At 56.3% G+C, this 20160-nt stretch overlaps 2 protein-coding genes across 3 annotated transcripts in view; one reads left to right on the forward strand and one right to left on the reverse strand.

The window, feature by feature from the left end:
• LOC140468612 (uncharacterized) overlaps nt 1–20160 on the reverse strand; it is a 1157363-nt gene that overhangs the window by 446164 nt on the left and 691039 nt on the right. The window lies entirely within an intron of this gene.
• LOC140468602 (signaling lymphocytic activation molecule-like) lies at nt 2838–19679 on the forward strand. 2 transcript variants are annotated; one of them, XM_072564702.1, is made up of 6 exons: nt 2860–3237; nt 6473–6802; nt 13681–13977; nt 17091–17222; nt 17389–17456; nt 18222–19679. In XM_072564702.1, the coding sequence occupies exons 1-6, from the start codon at nt 3087–3089 to the stop codon at nt 18300–18302; spliced, it is 1059 nt and encodes a 352-aa protein (XP_072420803.1). In that variant the 5' UTR covers nt 2860–3086; the 3' UTR covers nt 18303–19679. The 2 variants fall into 2 exon arrangements, with proteins under 2 accessions (XP_072420804.1, XP_072420803.1); XM_072564703.1 differs by lacking the exon at nt 17091–17222 and having other exon boundaries at nt 2838–3237.

Genomic DNA, 20160 nt, shown 5'->3' on the forward strand with positions numbered 1-20160 from the left:
ACCCTAACCTACACATCCCTGAACACTATGGGGTAATTTAGCATGGCCAATCCACCCTAACCTACACATCCCTGAACACTATGGGGTAATTTAGCATGGTCAATCCACCCTAACCTACACATCCCTGAACACTATGGGGTAATTTAGCATGGCCAATCCACCCTAACCTACACATCCCTGAACACTATGGGGTAATTTAACATGGCCAATCCACCCTAACCTACACATCCCTGAACACTATGGGGTAATTTAGCATGGCCAATCCACCCTAACCTTCACATCCCTGAACACTATCGGGTAATTTAGCATGGCCAATCCACCCTAACCTACACATCCCTGAGCACTATGGGGTAATTTAGCATGGTCAATCCACCCGAACCTGCACATCCCTGAACACTATGGGGTAATTTAGCATGGCCAATCCACCCTAACCTGCACATCCCTGAACACTATGGGGTAATTTAACATGGTCAATCCACCCTAACCTACACATCCCTGAAAACTATGGGGTAATTTAGCATGGCCAATCCACCCTAACCTTCACATCCCTGAACACTATGGGGTAATTTAGCATGGCCAATCCACCCTAACCTACACATCCCTGAGCACTATGGGGTAATTTAGCATGGTCAATCCACCCTAACCTGCACATCCCTGAACACTATGGGGTAATTTAGCATGGCCAATCCACCCTAACCTACACATCCCTGAACACTATGGGGTAATTTAGCATGGTCAATCCACCCTAACCTGCACATCCCTGAACACTATGGGGTAATTTAGCGTGGCCAATCCACCCTAACCTACACATCCCTCAGCACTATGGGGTAATTTAGCATGGCCAATCCACCCTAACCTACACATCTCTCAGCACTATGGGGTAATTTAGCATGGTCAATCCACCCTAACCTGCACATCCCTGAACACTATGGGGTAATTTAGCGTGGCCAATCCACCCTAACCTACACATCCCTGAGCACTATGGGTAATTTAACATGGCCAATCCACCCTAACCTACACATCCCTGAGCACTATGGGTAATTTAACATGGCCAATCCACCCTAACCTACACAGCCCTGAACACTATGGGGTAATTTAGCATGGCCAATCCACCCTAACCTAACACATCCCTGAACACTATGGGGTAATTTAACATGGCCAATCCACCCGAACCTACACATCCCTGAGCAGTATGGGTAATTTAACATGGCCAATCCACCCTAACCTACACATCCCTGAGCACTATGGGTAATTTAACATGGCCAATCCACCCTAACCTACAAAGCCCTGAACACTACGGGGTAATTTAGCATGGCCAATCCACCCTAACCTAACACATCCCTGAACACTATGGGGAAATTTAGCATGGCCAATCCACCCTAACCTACACATCCCTGAACACTATGGGGTAATTTAGCATGGCCAATCCACCCTAACCTACACATCCCTGAACACTATGGGTAATTTAGCATGGCCAAACCACCCTAACCTGCACATCCCTGAACACTATGGGGTAATTTAGCATGGCCAATCCACCCTAACCTACACATCCCTGAACACTATGGGGTAATTTAGCATGGCCAATCCACCCTAACCTACACATCCCTGAACACTATGGGGTAATTTAGCATGGCCAATCCACCCTAACCTACACATCCCTGAACACTATATGGGGTAATTTAGCGTGGCCAATCCACCCTAACCTGCACATCCCTGAACACTATGGGGCAATTTAGCATGGCCAATCCACCCTAACCTACACATCCCTGAACACTATGGGGTAATTTAGCATGGCCAATCCACCCTAACCTACACATCCCTGAACACTATGGGGTAATTTAGCATGGCCAATCCACCCTAACCTGCACATCCCTGAACACTATGGGGTAATTTAGCATGGCCAATTCACCCTAACCTACACATCCCTGAACACTATGGGGCAATTTAGCATGGCCAATCCACCCTAACCTGCACATCGCTGAACACTATGGGGTAATTTAGCATGGCCAATCCACCCTAACCTACACATCCCTGAACACTATGTGGTAATTTCGCATGGCCAATCCACCCTAACCTATCATCCCTGAACACTATGGGGTAATTTAGCATGGCCAATCCACCCTAACCTACACATCCCTGAACACTATGGGGTAATTTAGCATGGCCAATCCACCCTAACCTGCACATCCCTGAACACTATGGGGTAATTTAGCATGGCCAATCCACCCTAACCTACACATCCCTGAACACTATGGGGTAATTTAGCATGGCCAATCCACCCTAACCTGCACATCCCTGAACACTATGGGGTAATTTAGCATGGCCAATCCACCGTAACCTACACATCCCTGAACACTATGGGGTAATTTAGCATGGCCAATCCACCCTAACCGACACATCCCTGAACACTATGGGGTAATTTAGCATGGCCAATCCACCCTAACCTACACATCCCTGAACACTATGGGGTAATTTAGCATGGCCAATCCACCCTCACCTACACATCCCATAACACTATGGGGTAATTTAGCATGGCCAATCCATGGTACTGAGGGAGTGCCGCACTGTCGTAGGGTCAGTACTGAGGGATTGCCGCACTGTCGGAGGGTCAGTACTGAGGGAGCGCCGCACTGTTGGAGGGTCAGTGCTGAGGGAGGGCCGCACTGTCGGAGGGTCAGTACTGAGTGAGTGCCGCACTGTCGGAGGGTCAGTGCTGAGGGAGTACCGCACTGTCGGAGGGTCAGTACTGAGGGAGTGCCGCACTGTTGGAGGGTCAGTACTGAGGGAGTGCCGCACTGTCGGAGGGTCAGTGCCCCCGGTTTGCTGGAATTTTGTATCGTTCTGAATTGGGCCCGAGGTCTGTGGGAATTTCTAATTGTCCCGTACAAAGTGCTGTTCCCTGGGAATGGCTGACTCTCAGTCCCTGATCCAGCAGTCTGTGCCACTCCGACCAGAGACATTCCCAACCTTCCCGATCTCATCCCTCGGCCCGTTTTGGACAGCCTCATTGCCGTGGGATCTGACTGTGCGATTGGTGTCTCATTATCATCCCAAGGTATTTTGGGAGGGGGAAGTGGTTTGGATTCATGGTGGACGGTGATAGACTCTCAGCCCTCTCCTGGGTCACCTTTGACCTGTCTGTTCCTCCCGGGTTTTTTTCCGCAGAGATGGGAATCCAGTCGGAATGTTCCAGTCGTTTCCGGAAGCTTTACCTCCTCCTGTTCCTCGAAATTCAGGGTAAGTCCGGGAAATCACTCCGAACATAGGCCGTTCAGCCCCCTCACCGGTACTGGACAGGGACAGCAGGAGGCCATTCAGTCCCCTCACCGGTACTGGACAGGGACAGCAGGAGGCCATTCAGCCCCCTCACCGGTACTGGACAGGGACAGCAGGAGGCCGTTCAGCCCCCTCACCGGTACTGGACAGGGACAGCAGGAGGCCATTCAGTCCCCTCTCCGGTACTGTACAGGGACAGCAGGAGGCCGTTCAGTCCCCTCTCCGGTACTGTACAGGGACAGCAGGAGGCCATTCAGTCCCCTCTCCGGTACTGTACAGGGACAGCAGGAGGCCGTTCAGCCCCCTCACTGGTACTGTACAGGGACAGCAGGAGGCCGTTCAGTCCCCTCTCCGGTACTGTACAGAGACAGCAGGAGGCCGTTCAGTCCCCTCTCCGGTACTGTACAGAGACAGCAGGAGGCCGTTCAGCCCCCTCACCGGTACTGGACAGGGACAGCAGGAGGCCGTTCAGCCCCCTCACTGGTACTGTACAGGGACAGCAGGAGGCCGTTCAGCCCCCTCACCGGTACTGGACAGGGACAGCAGGAGGCCGTTCAGCCCCCTCACCGGTACTGGACAGGGACAGCAGGAGGCCGTTCAGCCTCCTCAGCGGTACTGTACAGGGACAGCAGGAGGCCGTTCAGCTCCCTCTCCGGTACTGTACAGGGACAGCAGGAGGCCGTTCAGCCCCCTCTCCGGTACTGTACAGGGACAGCAGGAGGCCGTTCAGCCCCCTCAGCGGTACTGTACAGGGACAGCAGGAGGCCGTTCAGCTCCCTCTCCGGTACTGTACAGGGACAGCAGGAGGCCGTTCAGCCCCCTCTCCGGTACTGTACAGGGACAGCAGGAGGCCGTTCAGCCCCCTCTCCGGTACTGTACAGGGACAGCAGGAGGCCGTTCAGCCCCCTCTCCGGTACTGTACAGGGACAGCAGGAGGCCGCTCAGCCCCCTCTCCAGTACTGTACAGGGACAGCAGGAGGCCGCTCAGCCCCCTCACCCGTACTGTACAGGGACAGCAGGAGGCCGCTCAGCCCCCTCTCCAGTACTGTACAGGGACAGCAGGAGGCCGCTCAGCCCCCTCACCCGTACTGTACAGGGACAGCAGGAGGCCGCTCAGCCCCCTCTCCAGTACTGTACAGGGACAGCAGGAGGCCGCTCAGCCCCCTCACCTGTACTGTACAGGGACAGCAGGAGGCCGCTCAGCCCCCTCACCTGTACTGTACAGGGACAGCAGGAGGCCGCTCAGCCCCCTCACCTGTACTGTACAGTGACAGCAGGAGGCCGCTCAGCCCCCTCCCCAGTACTGTACAGGGACAGCAGGAGGCCGTTCAGCCCCCTCACCCATACTGTACAGGGACAGCAGGAGGCCATTCAGCCCCCTCTCCGTCCTTGTCCAACAGTTACAGCAGGAGGCCATTCAGCCCCCTCTCCGTCCTGTCCCACAGTAACAGCAGGAGGCCATTCAGCCCCCTCTCCATCCTGTCCCACAGTAACAGCAGGAGGCCATTCAGCCCTCTCTCCGTCCTGTCCCACAGTAACAGCAGGAGGCCATTCAACCCCCTCTCCGTCCTGTCCCACAGTAACAGCAGGAGGCCATTCAACCACCTCTCCGTCCTGTCCCACAGTAACAGCAGGAGGCCATTCAACCCCCTCTCCGTCCTGTCCCACAGTAACAGCAGGAGGCCATTCAACCCCCTCTCCGTCCTGTCCCACAGTAACAGCAGGAGGCCATTCAGCCCCCTCTCCGTCCTGTCCTACAGGAACAGCAGGAGGCCATTCAGCCCTCTCTCGAGCCTATTCCACCTGACCCTAAGTCCATTCAGTTCTCCCAACATTGTCACACATCCACCTATCTCCGTCTCTCTGTCTGTCCCTCTCTCTCTTTCTCTGTAATTCTCTCTTGCTTCCTTATTCTCAGATTCTGTGTTTCTCTCGTTCTCTCCCTCTGTTACTCTAACGCTCATCCCCCATTCCTCTTTGGGCTGGATTTTCTCACTCCCTATCTCTTTCTGCATCTCCCTCGCTTGCACTCTCTCTCTGTCTATTTCTCTCTCTCTCTTCCTCCTCCCTCTCAAGGTGTCTCGCCCTCTCTCTCTTTGCCTCTGTCTCTCTGTCTCCTGCTCTCTCTCCAATCCTCTCTCTCTCTCTCTCGATCTCTCGCTCTCTCACTCTCATGGTGTCTCTCCCTCTCTCTCTGTCTCTCTCTCTCTCTTTCTATCTGTTCCTTTCTCATTCATGTTCTTTCTCTCTCTTGCCCCCTCTCTCTCTCTCTCTGTTTTCCTCTCTCCCTCTCCCCTCTCTCTCTCTACCCCTCTCTCTCTGTCTCCATTTGTCTCTCTCCCTCTCACGGTGTCTCTCTCTCTCTCGCTCTCACTCTCTCTTTCTTCCTGTCCCTCTGTCATTCATGTCCTCTCTCTCCCGCTCTCTCTCTCTCTGTGTCTCTGTCTCTGTCTCTCTCTCTCTCTCTCTCTGTGTGTCTCTGTCTCTCTCTCTCTCTCTCTCTGTGTCTCTGTCTCTGTCTCTCTCTCTCTCTCTGTGTCTCTGTCTCTCTCTCTCTCTCTCTCTGTGTCTCTGTCTCTGTCTCTCTCTCTCTCTCTGTGTCTCTGTCTCTGTCACTCTCTCTCTCTCTGTGTCTCTGTCTCTCTCTCTCTCTCTCTGTGTCTCTGTCTCTGTCTCTCTCTTTCTCTCTGTGTCTCTGTCTCTGTCTCTCTCTCTCTGTGTCTCTGTCTCTGTCTCTCTCTCTCTCTGTGTCTCTGTCTCTGTCTCTCTCTCTCTCTGTGTCTCTGTCTCTCTCTCTCTCTCTCTCTCTCTCTGTCTCTGTCTCTCTGTCTCTCTCTCTCTCTGTGTCTCTGTCTCTGTCTCTCTCTCTCTCTGTGTCTCTGTCTCTCTCTCTGTGTCTCTGTCTCTCTCTCTCTCTCTGTGTCTCTGTCTCTCTGTCTCTCTCTCTCTCTCTGTCTCTGTCTCTCTCTCTCTCTCTCTCTCTCTCTCTCTCTCTGTCTCTGTCTCTGTCTCTCTCTCTCTCTCTCTCTGTGTCTCTGTCTCTCTCTCTCTCTCTGTGTCTCTGTCTCTGTCTCTCTCTCTCTCTCTCTGTGTCTGTGTCTCTGTCTCTCTCTCTCTCTGTCTCGCTCGGTCTCCCATTGGACAGGACTCGGGTCACCCTGACCCTCCCCAGTCTAACTGTTGCCTGTGATAAAAGTTGCAGGACTGAGACAGTGTGAAGGGGGATGTCCCCCTGAGACCCTGGTGGTGGGCACACTGGGGCATAGTGTGATGTTCAGCTCAACATCAGCAGAGACGTTACCGGAGAATGTGATATGGGAAGTAAGGAAAGGGGACCACATTATCTGCAACGGGAAAACCAAGGAAGACTGCTCAGCAAACTTCCGAGGGAGAGTTCTCCTACATCCCCGGAACCTCACGGCAGAATTAAGAACGGTCCAGCAATCAGACGAGGGAATATATCAAGTTCGATTAGGTACGGAGTGGAGATACCTACATCGGGAGAGATTCAACCTCCGAGTATACGGTAAGGAGAGATCTGCAGGTATGACTTGGATATAATTCACACCGAATGGAACTGATTCCAACACAAGACCAGACAGAGGGAGGGCCGCGCTGTCGGAGGGTCAGTACTGAGGGAGTGCCGCACTGTCGGAGGGTCAGTACTGAGGGAGTGCCGCACTGTCGGAGGGTCAGTACTGAGGGAGTGCCGCACTGTCGGAGGGTCAGTACTGACGGAGTGCCGCACTGTCGGAGGGTCAGTGCTGAGGGAGCGCCGCACTGTCGGAGGGTCAGTGCTGAGGGAGGGCCGCACTGTCGGAGGGTCAGTGCTGAGGGAGGGCCGCACTGTCGGAGGGTCAGTACTGAAGGAGTGCCGCACTGTCGGAGGGTCAGTACTGAGGGAGGGCCGCACTGTCGGAGGGTCAGTGCTGAGGGAGGGCCGCACTGTCGGAGGGTCAGTGCTGATGGAGGGCCGCACTGTCGGAGGGTCAGTACTGAGGGAGGGCCGCACTGTCGGAGGGTCAGTACTGAGGGAGGGCCGCACTGTCGGAGGGTCAGTGCTGAGGGAGGGCCGCACTGTCGGAGGGTCAGTGCTGAGGGAGGGCCGCACTGTCGGAGGGTCAGTACTGAGGGAGCGCCGCACTGTCGGAGGGTCAGTACTGAGGGAGCGCCGCACTGTCGGAGGGTCAGTACTGAGGGAGGGCCGCACTGTCAGAGGGTCAGTACTGAGGGAGTGCCGCACTGTCGGAGGGTCAGTGCTGAGGGAGCGCCGCACTGTCGGAGGGTCAGTACTGAGGGAGTGCCGCACTGTCGGAGGGTCAGTACTGAGGGAGCGCCGCACTGTCGGAGGGTCAGTACTGAGGGAGGGCCGCACTGTCGGAGGGTCAGTACTGAGTGAGCGCCGCACTGTCGGAGGGTCAGTACTGAGGGAGGGCCGCACTGTCGGAGGGTCAGTACTGAGGGAGGGCCGCACTGTCGGGAGGGTCAGTGCTGAGGGAGGGCCGCACTGTCAGAGGATCAGTACTGAGGAAGTGCCGCACTGTCGGAGGGTCAGTACTGAGGGAGCGCCGCACTGTCGGAGGGTCAGTACTGTCGTAGGGTCAGTACTGAGGGAGCGCCGCACTGTCGGAGGGTCAGTGCTGTCGGAGGGTCAGTACTGAGGGAGGGCCGCACTGTCGGGAGGGTCAGTGCTGAGGGAGGGCCGCACTGTCAGAGGATCAGTGCTGAGGGAGGGCCGCACTATCGGAGGGTCAGTACTGAGGGAGGGCCGCACTGTCGGAGGGTCAGTACTGAGGGAGGGCCGCACTGTGGGAGGGTCAGTACTGAGGGAGGGCCGCGCTGTCGGAGGGTCAGTACTGAGGGAGGGCCGCACTGTCGGAGGGTCAGTGCTGAGGGAGGGCTGCACTGTCGGAGGGTCAGTGCTGAGGGAGGGCCGCACTGTCGGAGGGTCAGTGCTGAGGGAGGGCCGCACTGTCGAAGGGTCAGTACTGAAGGAGTGCCGCACTGTGGGAGGATCAGTACTGAGGGAGGGCCGCACTGTCGGAGGGTCAGTGCTGAGGGAGGGCCGCACTGTCGGAGGGTCAGTGCTGAGGGAGGGCCGCACTGTCGTAGGGTCAGTACTGAGGGAGTGCCGCACTGTCGTAGGGTCAGTACTGAGGGAGGGCCGCACTGTCGGAGGGTCAGTACTGAGGGAGAGCCGCACTGTCGTAGGGTCAGTATTGAGGGAGGGCCGCACTGTCAGAGGGTCAGTACTGAGGGAGTGCCGCACTGTCGGAGGGTCAGTACTGAGGGAGGGCCGCACTGTCGGAGGGTCAGTGCTGAGGGAGGGCCGCACTGTCGGAGGGTCAGTGCTGAGGGAGGGCCGCACTGTCGTAGGGTCAGTACTGAGGGAGTGCCGCACTGTCGTAGGGTCAGTACTGAGGGAGGGCCGCACTGTCGGAGGGTCAGTACTGAGGGAGAGCCGCACTGTCGGAGGGTCAGTACTGAGGGAGTGCCGCACTGTCGTAGGGTCAGTATTGAGGGGGGGCCGCACTGTCGGACGGTCAGTACTGAGGGAGTGCCGCACTGTCGGAGGGTCAGTACTGAGGGAGGGCCGCACTGTCGGAGGGTCAGTACTGAGGGAGGGCCGCACTGTCAGAGGGTCAGAACTGAGGGAGTGCCGCACTGTCGTAGGGTCAGTACTGAGGGAGGGCCGCACTGTCGGAGGGTCAGTACTGAGGGAGTGCCGCACTGTCGGAGGGTCAGTACTGAGGGAGGGCCGCACTGTCGGAGGGTCAGTACTGAGGGAGGGCCGCACTGTCAGAGGGTCAGCACTGAGGGAGGGCCGCACTGTCGGAGGGTCAGTACTGAGGGAGCGCCGCACTGTCGGAGGGTCAGTACTGAGGGAGCGCCGCACTGTCGGAAGGTCAGTACTGAGGGAGTGCCACACTGTCGGAGGGTCAGTACTGAGGGAGGGCCGCACTGTCGGAGGGTCAGTACTGAGGGAGGGCCGCGCTGTCGGAGGGTCAGTACTGAGGGAGTGCCGCGCTGTCGGAGGGGCAGTGTTGAGGGAGTGCCGCACTGTCGGAGGGTCAGTACTGAGGGAGTGCCGCACTGTCGGAGGGTCAGTACTGAGGGAGTGCCGCACTGTCGGAGGGTCAGTACTGAGGGAGTGCCGCACTGTCGGAGGGTCAGTACTGAGGGAGTGCCGCACTGTCGTAGGGTCAGTACTGAGGGAGGACCGCACTGTCGTAGGGTCAGTACTGAGGGAGTGCCGCACTGTCGGAGGGTCAGTACTGAGGGAGGGCCGCACTGTCAGAGCGTCAGTACTGAGGGAGGGTCGCACTGTCGGAGGGTCAGTACTGAGGGAGTGCCGCACTGTCGTAGGGTCAGTACTGAGGGAGGGCCGCACTGTCGGAGGGTCAGTACTGAGGGAGTGCCGCACTGTCGGAGGGTCAGTACTGAGGGAGGGCCGCACTGTCGGAGGGTCAGTACTGAGGGAGGGCCGCACTGTCAGAGGGTCAGCACTGAGGGAGGGCCGCAGTGTCGGAGGGTCAGTACTGAGGGAGCGCCGCACTGTCGGAGGGTCAGTACTGAGGGAGCGCCGCACTGTCGGAAGGTCAGTACTGAGGGAGTGCCACACTGTCGGAGGGTCAGTACTGAGGGAGGGCCGCACTGTCGGAGGGTCAGTACTGAGGGAGGGCCGCGCTGTCGGAGGGTCAGTACTGAGGGAGTGCCGCGCTGTCGGAGGGGCAGTGTTGAGGGAGTGCCGCACTGTCGGAGGGTCAGTACTGAGGGAGTGCCGCACTGTCGGAGGGTCAGTACTGAGGGAGTGCCGCACTGTCGGAGGGTCAGTACTGAGGGAGTGCCGCACTGTCGGAGGGTCAGTACTGAGGGAGTGCCGCACTGTCGTAGGGTCAGTACTGAGGGAGGACCGCACTGTCGTAGGGTCAGTACTGAGGGAGTGCCGCACTGTCGGAGGGTCAGTACTGAGGGAGAGCCGCACTGTCAGAGCGTCAGTACTGAGGGAGGGTCGCACTGTCGGAGGGTCAGTCCTGAGGGAGTGTCGCACTGTCGGAGGGTCAGTACTGAGGGAGTGCCGCACTGTCGGAGGGTCAGTACTGAGGGAGTGCCGCACTGTCGGAGGGTCAGTACTGAGGGAGGGCTGCACTGTCGGAGGGTCAGTGCTGAGGGAGGGCCGCACTGTCGGAGGGTCAGTACTGAGGGAGCGCTGCACTATCGGAGGGTCAGTACTGAGGGAGTGCCGCACTGTCGGAAGGTCAGTACTGAGGGAGCCCCGCACTGTCAGAGGGTCAGTACTGAGGTAGGGCCACACTGTCGGAGGGTCAGTACTGAGGGAGTGCCGCACTGTCGTAGGGTCAGTACTGAGGGATCCCCGCACTGTCAGAGGGTCAGTACTGAGGGAGGGCCGCACTGTTGGAGGGTCAGTGCTGAGGGAGGGCCGCACTGTCGGAGGGTCAGTACTGGGGGAGGGCCGCACTGTCGGAGGGTCAGTACAGAGGGAGTGCCGCGCTGTCGGAGGGTCAGTGCTGAGGGAGGGCCGCACTGTCGGAGGATCAGTACTGAGGGAAGGCCGCACTGTCGGAGGATCAGTACTGAGGGAGGGCCGCACTGTCGGAGGGTCAGTACAGAGGGAGTGCCGCACTGTCGGAGGGTCAGTATTGAGGGAGGGCCGCACTGTCGGTGGGGTCAGGACTGAGGGAGGGCCGCACTGTCGGAGGGTCAGTACTGAGGGAGGGCCTCACTGTCAGAGGGTCAGTACTGAGGGAGGGCCGCACTGTCGGAGGGTCAGTACCGAGGGAGTGCCGCACTGTCGGAGGGTCAGTGCTGAGGGAGTGCCGCACTGTCGGAGGGTCAGTACTGAGGGAGTGCCGCACTGTCGGAGGGTCAGTACTGAGGGAGTGCCGCACTGTCGGGGAATCAGTCCTGAGGGAGCGCCGCACTGTCGGAGGGTCAGTACTGAGGGAGCGCCGCACTGTCGGAGGGTCAGTACTGAGGGAGCGCCGCACTGTCGGAGGGTCAGTACTGAGGGAGCGCCGCACTGTCGGGGAATCAGTCCTGAGGGAGCGCCACACTGTCGGGGAATCAGTCCTGAGGGAGCGCCGCACTGTCGGAGGATCAGTACTGAGGGAGGGCCACACTGTCGGAGGGTCAGTACTGAGGGAGGGCCACACTGTCGGAGGGTCAGTACTGAGGGAGCGCCGCACTGTCGGGGAATCAGTCCTGAGGGAGGGCCGCACTGTCGGAGGGTCAGGACTGAGGGAGTGCCGCACTGTCGGAGGGTCAGTACTGAGGGAGTGCCGCACTGTCGTAGGGTCAGTCCTGAGGGAGTGCCGCACTGTCGTAGGGTCAGTACTGAGGGAGGGCCGCACTGTCGGAGGGTCAGTACTGAGGGAGTGCCACACTGTCGGAGGGTCAGTACTGAGGGAGGGCCGCACTGTCGGAGGGTCAGTGCTGAGGGAGTGCCGCACTGTCGGAGGGTCAGTACTGACGGAGCGCCGCACTGTCGGAGGGTCAGTACTGAGGGAGTGCCGCACTGTCGGAGGGTCAGTACTGAGGGAGGGCCGCACTGTCGGGGGGGTCAGTGCTGAGGGAGGGCCGCACTGTCGGAGGGTCAGTACTGAGGGAGCACCGCACTGTCGGAGGGTCAGTACTGAGGGAGGGCCGCACTGTCGGAGGGTCAGTACTGAGGGAGTGTCTCACTGTCGGAGGGTCAGTACTGAGGGAGTGCCGCACTGTCGGAGGGTCAGTACTGAGGGAGCGCCGCACTGTCGGGGAATCAGTACTGAGGGAGCGCCGCACTGTCGGAGGGTCAGTGCTGAGGGAGGGCCGCACTGTCGGAGGGTCAGTACTGAGGGAGTGCCGCACTGTCGGAGGGTCAGTACTGAGGGAGGGCCGCACTGTCGGGGGGTCAGTACTGAGGGAGTGCCGCACTGTCGGAGGGTCAGTACTGAGGGAGAGCCGCACTGTCAGAGCGTCAGTACTGAGGGAGGGTCGCACTGTCGGAGGGTCAGTCCTGAGGGAGTGTCGCACTGTCGGAGGGTCAGTACTGAGGGAGTGCCGCACTGTCGGAGGGTCAGTACTGAGGGAGCGCTGCACTATCGGAGGGTCAGTACTGAGGGAGTGCCACACTGTCGGAGGGTCAGTACTGAGGGAGTGCCGCACTGTCGGAAGGTCAGTACTGAGGGAGCCCCGCACTGTCAGAGGGTCAGTACTGAGGTAGGGCCACACTGTCGGAGGGTCAGTACTGAGGGAGTGCCGCACTGTCGGAGGGTCAGTACTGAGGGATCCCCGCACTGTCAGAGGGTCAGTACTGAGGGAGGGCCGCACTGTCGGAGGGTCAGTGCTGAGGGAGGGCCGCACTGTCGGAGGGTCAGTACTGGGGGAGGGCCGCACTGTCGGAGGGTCAGTACAGAGGGAGTGCCGCGCTGTCGGAGGGTCAGTGCTGAGGGAGGGCCGCACTGTCGGAGGATCAGTACTGAGGGAAGGCCGCACTGTCGGAGGATCAGTACTGAGGGAGGGCCGCACTGTCGGAGGGTCAGTACAGAGGGAGTGCCGCACTGTCGGAGGGTCAGTATTGAGGGAGGGCCGCACTGTCGGTGGGGTCAGGACTGAGGGAGGGCCGCACTGTCGGAGGGTCAGTACTGAGGGAGGGCCTCACAGTCAGAGGGTCAGTACTGAGGGAGGGCCGCACTGTCGGAGGGTCAGTACCGAGGGAGTGCCGCACTGTCGGAGGGTCAGTGCTGAGGGAGTGCCGCACTGTCGGAGGGTCAGTACTGAGGGAGTGCCGCACTGTCGGAGGGTCAGTACTGAGGGAGTGCCGCACTGTCGGGGAATCAGTCCTGAGGGAGCGCCGCACTGTCGGAGGGTCAGTACTGAGGGAGCGCCGCACTGTCGGAGGGTCAGTACTGAGGGAGTGTCTCACTGTCGGAGGGTCAGTACTGAGGGAGCGCCGCACTGTCGGGGAATCAGTACTGAGGGAGCGCCGCACTGTCGGGGGGGTCAGTACTGAGGGAGGGCCGCACTGTCGGAGGGTCAGTACTGAGGGAGTGCCGCACTGTCGGAGGGTCAGTGCTGAGGGAGGGCCGCACTGTCGGAGGGTCAGTACTGAGGGAGTGCCGCACTGTCGGGGGGGTCAGTACTGAGGGAGGGCCGCACTGTCGGAGGGTCAGTACTGAGGGAGGGCCGCACTGTCGGGGGGGTCAGTACTGAGGGAGGGCCGCACTGTCGGGGGGGTCAGTGCTGAGGGAGTGCAGTTAGCATTGAAGTTAAAGCGTAGGGGGTGTTGGAGCCCAGATTGAGTTGGTTTGCAGATTGTGTCGGGGTGTGGGGGGTGAGCACCAATGGTTTGTTTAATCCTGTGTGATGTTCCCTACCTTCTCTCTGCCCGCCCTCCACAACCAGAGGCCATTTTCCAGCCGTTCATCACCATGACCAACGTCTCCATCAATGGGAGCTGCGTGGTGAATCTGACCTGTGCAGTGCAGGAAGGCAGTCACGTATCCTACACCTGGCACCAGCAGGAGGCAGCGCTGAGCAGGCAGCCTGTGTTCCACGATGGTGAGAGCGTACAGGTGACTCTCTCGGAGAACATGACCCTGAGCTACAGGTGTGTTACACAAAACCCAGTCAGTGTCCGCAACGTGACCATCCAACTACACAACAGCTGTCAGAGGCAAGAGCTGATGGACCCCAGAGAAGGTGAGATTGGTGAGGTAGAGGGAGCTTTACTCTGTATCTAACCCCGTGCTGTCCCTGTCCTGGGAGTGTTTGATGGGGGGACAGTGTAGAGGAAGCTTTACTCTGTATCTAACCCTGTAGTGTCCCTGTCCCTGGGAGTGTTTGATGGGGGGACAGTGTAGAGAAAGCTTTCCTCTGTATCTAACCCTGTGGTGTCCCTGTCCTGGGAGTGTTTGATGGGGACAGTGTAGAGGGAGCTTTACTCTGTATCTAACCCCGTGCTGTCCCTGTCCTGGGAGTGTTTGATGGGGGACAATGTAGAGTGAGCTTTCCTCTGTATCTAACCCCGTGCTGTCCCTGTCCCTGGGAGTGTTTGATGGGGGGACAGTGTAGAGGGAGCTTTACTCTCTATCTAACCCTGTGCTGTCCCTGTCCTGGGAGTGTTTGATGGGGACAGTGTAGAGTGAGCTTTACTCTGTATCTAACCCTGTAGTGTCCCTGTCCCTGGGAGTGTTTGATGGGGGGACAGTGTAGAGAGAGCTTTACTCTGTATCTAACCCTGTGGTGTCCCTGTCCTGGGAGTGTTTGATGGGGGACAATGTAGAGTGAGCTTTCCTCTGTATCTAACCCCGTGCTGTCCCTGTCCCTGGGAGTGTTTGATGGGGGGACAATGTAGAGGGAGCTTTACTCTCTATCTAACCCTGTGCTGTCCCTGTCCTGGGAGTGTTTGATGGGGACAGTGTAGAGTGAGCTTTACTCTGTATCTAACCCTGTAGTGTCCCTGTCCCTGGGAGTGTTTGATGGGGGACAGTGTAGAGGGAGCTTTACTCTGTATCTAACCCCGTGCTGTCCCTGTCCTGGGAGTGTTTGATGGGGGGACAGTGTAGAGAGAGCTTTCCTCTGTATCTAACCCCGTGCTGTCCCTGTCCTGGGAGTTTTTGATGGGGGACAGTGTAGAGGCAGCTTTACTCTGTATCTAACCCTGTGCTTTCCCTGTCCTGGGAGTGTTTGATGTGGGGACAGTGTAGAGGGAGCTTTACTCTGTATCTAACCCCATGCTGTCCCTGTCCTGGGAGTGTTTGATGTGGGGACAGTGTAGAGGAAGCTTTACTCTGTATCTAACCCCGTGCTGTCCCTGTCCTGGGAGTGTTTGATGGGGGACAGTGTAGAGTGAGCTTTCCTCTGTATCTAACCCTGTACTGTCCCTGTCCTGGGAGTGTTTGATGGGGGACAGTGTAGAGAGAGCTTTCCTCTGTATCTAACCCCGTGCTGTCCCTGTCCTGGGAGTGTTTGATGGGGGACAGTGTAGAGTGAGCTTTCCTCTGTATCTAACCCTGTACTGTCCCTGTCCCTGGGAGTGTTTGATGGGGGACAGTGTAGAGTGAGCTTTCCTCTGTATCTAACCCCGTGCTGTCCCTGTCCTTGAAGTGTTTGATAGGGTGACAGTATAGAGTGAGCTTTCCTCTGTATCTAACCCCGTACTGTCCCTGTCCTGGGAGTGTTTGATGGGGGACAGTGTAGAGGGAGCTTTCCTCTGTATCTAACCCCGTACTGTCCCTGTCCTGGGAGTGTTTGATGGGCGGTACAGTGTAGAGTGAGCTTTCCTCTGTATCTAACCCTGTGCTGTCCCTGTCCTGGGAGTGTTTGATGGGGGACAGTGTAGAGAGAGCTTTACTCTGTATCTAACCCTGTGCTGTCCCTGTCCTGGGAGTGTTTGATGGGCGGTACAGTGTAGAGTGAGCTTTCCTCTGTATCTAGCCCCGTACTGTCCCTGTCCTGGGAGTGTTTGATGGGCGGTACAGTGTAGAGTGAGCTTTCCTCTGTATCTAACCCTGTGCTATCCCTGTTCTGGGAGTGTTTGATAGGGTGACAGTGTAGAGGGAGCTTTCCTCTGTATCTAACCCCCTGCTGTCCCTGTCCCTGGGAGTGTTTGATGGGGGGACAGTGTAGAGGGATCTTTCCTCTGTATCTAACCCCGTGCTGTCCCTGTCCCTGGGAGTGTTTGATGGGGGGACAGTGTAGAGTGAGGTTTCCTCTGTATCTAACCCTGTGCTGTCCCTGTCCCTGGGAGTGTTTGATGGGGACAGTGTAGAGGGAGCTTTACTCTGTATCTAACCCTGTGCTGTCCCTGTCCCTGGGAGTGTTTGATGGGGGGACAGTGTAGAGGGATCTTTCCTCTGTATCTAACCCCGTGCTGTCCCTGTCCTGGGAGTGTTTGATGGGCGGTACAGTGTAGAGTGAGCTTTCCTCTGTATCTAACCCTGTGCTGTCCCTGTCCCTGGGAGTGTTTGATGGGTGACAGTGTAGAGTGAGCTTTACTCTGTATCTAACCCCGTGCTGTCCCTATCCTGGGAGTGTTTGATAGGGTGACAGTGTAGAGTGAGCTTTCCTCTGTATCTAACCCTGTGCTGTCCCTGTCCCTGGGAGTGTTTGATGGGGGACAGTGTAGAGTGAGCTTTCCTCTGTATCTAACCCTGTACTGTCCCTGTCCTGGGAGTGTTTGATGGGGGACAGTGTAGAGGGATCTTTCCTCTGTATCTAACCCCGTGCTGTCCCTGTCCTGGGAGTGTTTGATGGGGGACAGTGTAGAGTGAGCTTTACTCTGTATCTCACCCTGTGCTGTCCCTGTCCTGGGAGTGTTTGATGGGGGACAGTGTAGAGGGAGCCTTACTCTGTATCTAACCCTGTGCTGTCCCTGTCCTGGGAGTGTTTGATGGGGGGACAGTGTAGAGGGATCTTTCCTCTGTATCTAACCCCGTGCTGTCCCTGTCCTGGGAGGGTTTGATGGGGGGACAGTGTAGAGTGAGCTTTCCTCTGTATCTAACCCCGTGCTGTCCCTGTCCTGGGAGGGTTTGATGGGGGGACAGTGTAGAGTGAGCTTTCCTCTGTATCTAACCCCGTGCTGTCCCTGTCCTGGGAGGGTTTGATGGGGGGACAGTGTAGAGTGAGCTTTCCTCTGTATCTAACCCTGTGCTGTCCCTGTTCTGGGAGTGTTTGATAGGGTGACAGTGTAGAGTGAGCTTTCCTCTGTATCTAACCCTGTGCTGTCCCTGTTCTGGGAGTGTTTGATAGGGTGACAGTGTAGAGGAGGCTTTCCTCTGTATCTAACCCTGTGCTGTCCCTGTCCCTGTCAGATACTGAGCTGATGAATATGGGGATGAATTTGGTTTCTATTCTGGGGGCTGCTGCTGGAGGTTCTCTGCTGGTTTTGTTCAGCCTCTTCTGTTGCATGATCTCCCTTTGTCGGCGAAAGAGACCAGACCAGGGTGAGTCATATCACAGTCTGATATCTGATTTCATACTCACAGCTCTCGCTGTGACACCTCGGTCTGAGATTCAGAGTAATCTGTGTTGTTGGAGTTGACCGTTATCTCCTCAGTAAGATATTGGCTGGAGAGTGATCTGATTGGTTTGTCTCTGTTTACCCTTTAGATACTGACCTTCAGAATCACTCAATGACCATTTATGCTGCAATTAGCCCCAGAATCCCACGGCCCCAGGTAAAAACCCACTCAATCTCTGCATCTCCCCCTCCCCCCCCACCCCCCCTCTATCCCCACCCCCCCCCCCCCCGCCCCCCCCCTCTGTCAGACTCACAGCTCCATTCTCCTTGAGCGTTTTACCCTCTCATTTCCCCCACTCTCCCTCCATCCCTCCATCAATCTCTCCCTCTCTGTCCATTTTGCTCACTTTATCCCTCTCTCTTTACAGTAACACGCTCCCAGATTTTGTCTTTGCCTCTCTCTCTCCTTCTTTTATCTCTTTCACTCTGTCCCCCTCCCTCTCTCTCCCTCACTCTCACTCTCTCTTGCTCTCTCTGTCTCCCTCTCTCTATCCCTCACTCTCCCTTGCTTTCTCTCCCTCGCTCTCTACCTCGCTCTCTCTTTCTTGCTCTCTCTCTCATGTCTCATTCACTTTTTGTCTCTCTCCCTTTGTATCTCCCTCTGCCTCTCTTCATCTCTCTCTCTTGCTCCCGCTCTCTCTTTCGCTCTCTCTCCCTCACTCTCTTCCCCTGCTCTGTCTCCCTCTCTCTCTCTTGCTCTCTCTCATGTCTCACTCACTTTTTGTCTCTCTCACTCCCTCTCTCTCTCTCCCTCGCTTTCTCTCCCTGTCTCTCCCTCGCTCTCTCTCTCATGTCTCACTCACTTTTTGTCTGTCTCTCTGTGTCTCTCTTCCCTGATCTCTCTCCTCTGACTCCACTTCTCTTACTTCTGTCCTCCCACTTCCTCTCGTCACAGTGTTTATTGAGTTCTTTTTGTTTTCAGACTCAGCAAGTTGTAACAGTCCCGACACATTCACAGTCGAACACAGTTTACTCAGTGATCGTTGGCCATCCATCGGTGTGACTGGTGTTCAAAAGCCCCGTGTGTGTGTGTGTGTGTGTGTGTGTGTGAGTGTGAGTGTGTGTGTGAGTATGAGAGTGTGTGTGTGTGTGTGAGTGTATGTGTGAGAGAGTGTGTGTGTGTCAGTGTGTGTGTGTGAGTGTGTGAGAGTGTGTGTGTGTGTGAGTGTATGTGTGAGAGAGTGTGTGTGTGTCTGTGTGTGTGTGAGTGAGAGAGTGTGTGTGTGTGTGAGAGAGAGTGTGTGTGTCTGTGTGTATGTGTGAGAGAGTGTCTGTGTGAGTGTGTCTGTGTGAGTGTGTCTGTATGTGTGTGTGAGTGTGTGTGTGAGAGAGTGTGTGTGTGTGTGAGAGAGAGAGTGTGTGTGTCTGTGTGTATGTGTGAGAGAGTGTGTCTGTGTGAGTGTGAGTGTGTGTGTGTATATCGTGTAGTGGAGTCACCTGTAGTGTGACACGAAGTCAAGGCCGTGGTTGAGGCCGTCCTCGTTTGGAATCCGAACCAGTCTGACTCTGCAGTTCCATTGTGTTCTCCTTTCAGCACGAGGGGGCTATTGGCCCAACAAGGTGAAGGGGTGTGGCTGTTGATGTACTGCCACGTTGGTCACAGGTGATACACACACTCACTCACACACACACACTCATACACACTCACACTCACACTTATACACACACACACACACACACACACACACTCATACACACACACACACACTCATACACACACACACACTCATACACACTCACACACACACACACTCACACTTATACACACACTCATACACATACACACACACACACACACTCATACACACACACACACACTCATACACACACACACACTCATACACACTCACACTCACACTTATACACACACACTCATACACACACACACACACACACTCATACACACACACACAGACACAGACACAGACACTCACTCACACACACACACTCACACACACGCACACATATAGATATAAGGGGTGAATTTGTATTTGCAGATAGATTCTGTTTTGTTCATTAACCGCACAGTCTGTAGGCAGCCAGTTGATGTGACATTTTATAACTTCTTGCTTTGGAAATGGAAGCGGTCTGACCCAAGGTTGGGATACAGACTCCAATCGGACACCTTTAATGCACTGTCTGAGCTGAGATGTCACTTTTTTAAAAATCTACTGATAAAACCATACGTTGTCTCAGGACAATGACTTGAAAGAAAAGGATTTACATAATTAACCAATCCGAACCTGTGTCCCATTCGAACTGATTAACAGCTATCTTGGTTGGTTCAACATATCGCATCAGTGATCCTTTCTGACAACCTTCTTATGAAGGGGCAGCGCTCCGAAAGCTAGTGCTTTCAATTAAACCTGTTGGACTATAACCTGGTGTTGTGTGGTTTTTAACTTCGTACACCCCAGTCCCACACCGGCATCTCCAAATCATTTTACAAAATAGTGATTTCTGCTTCAAATAAAAATCAAGGAAATCGGCTCCAGCACTGAAATATAATCCTCAGCTCTCCCAGCCAGGAATCTCTCCCTGTTCACCACTTGTCCCAGGTAGATAGGATAGTGAAGGCAGCGTTTGGTCTGCTTTCCTTTATTGGTCAGAGTATTGAGTACAGGAGTTGGGAGGTCATGTTGCGGCTGTACAGGATATTGGTTAGGCCACTGTTGGAATATTGCGTGCAATTCTGGTCTCCTTCCTATCGGAAAGATGTTGTGAAACTTGAAAGGGTTCAGAAAAGATTTACAAGGATGTTGCCGGGGTTGGAGGGTTTGAGCTACAGGGAGAGGCTGAACAGGCTGGGGCTGTTTTCCCTGGAGCGTCGGAGGCTGAGGGGTGACCTTATAGAGGTTTAT

Source organism: Chiloscyllium punctatum, chromosome 47 (genome assembly GCF_047496795.1).
Source record: "Chiloscyllium punctatum isolate Juve2018m chromosome 47, sChiPun1.3, whole genome shotgun sequence".
Taxonomy (NCBI): Eukaryota; Metazoa; Chordata; class Chondrichthyes; order Orectolobiformes; family Hemiscylliidae; genus Chiloscyllium; species Chiloscyllium punctatum.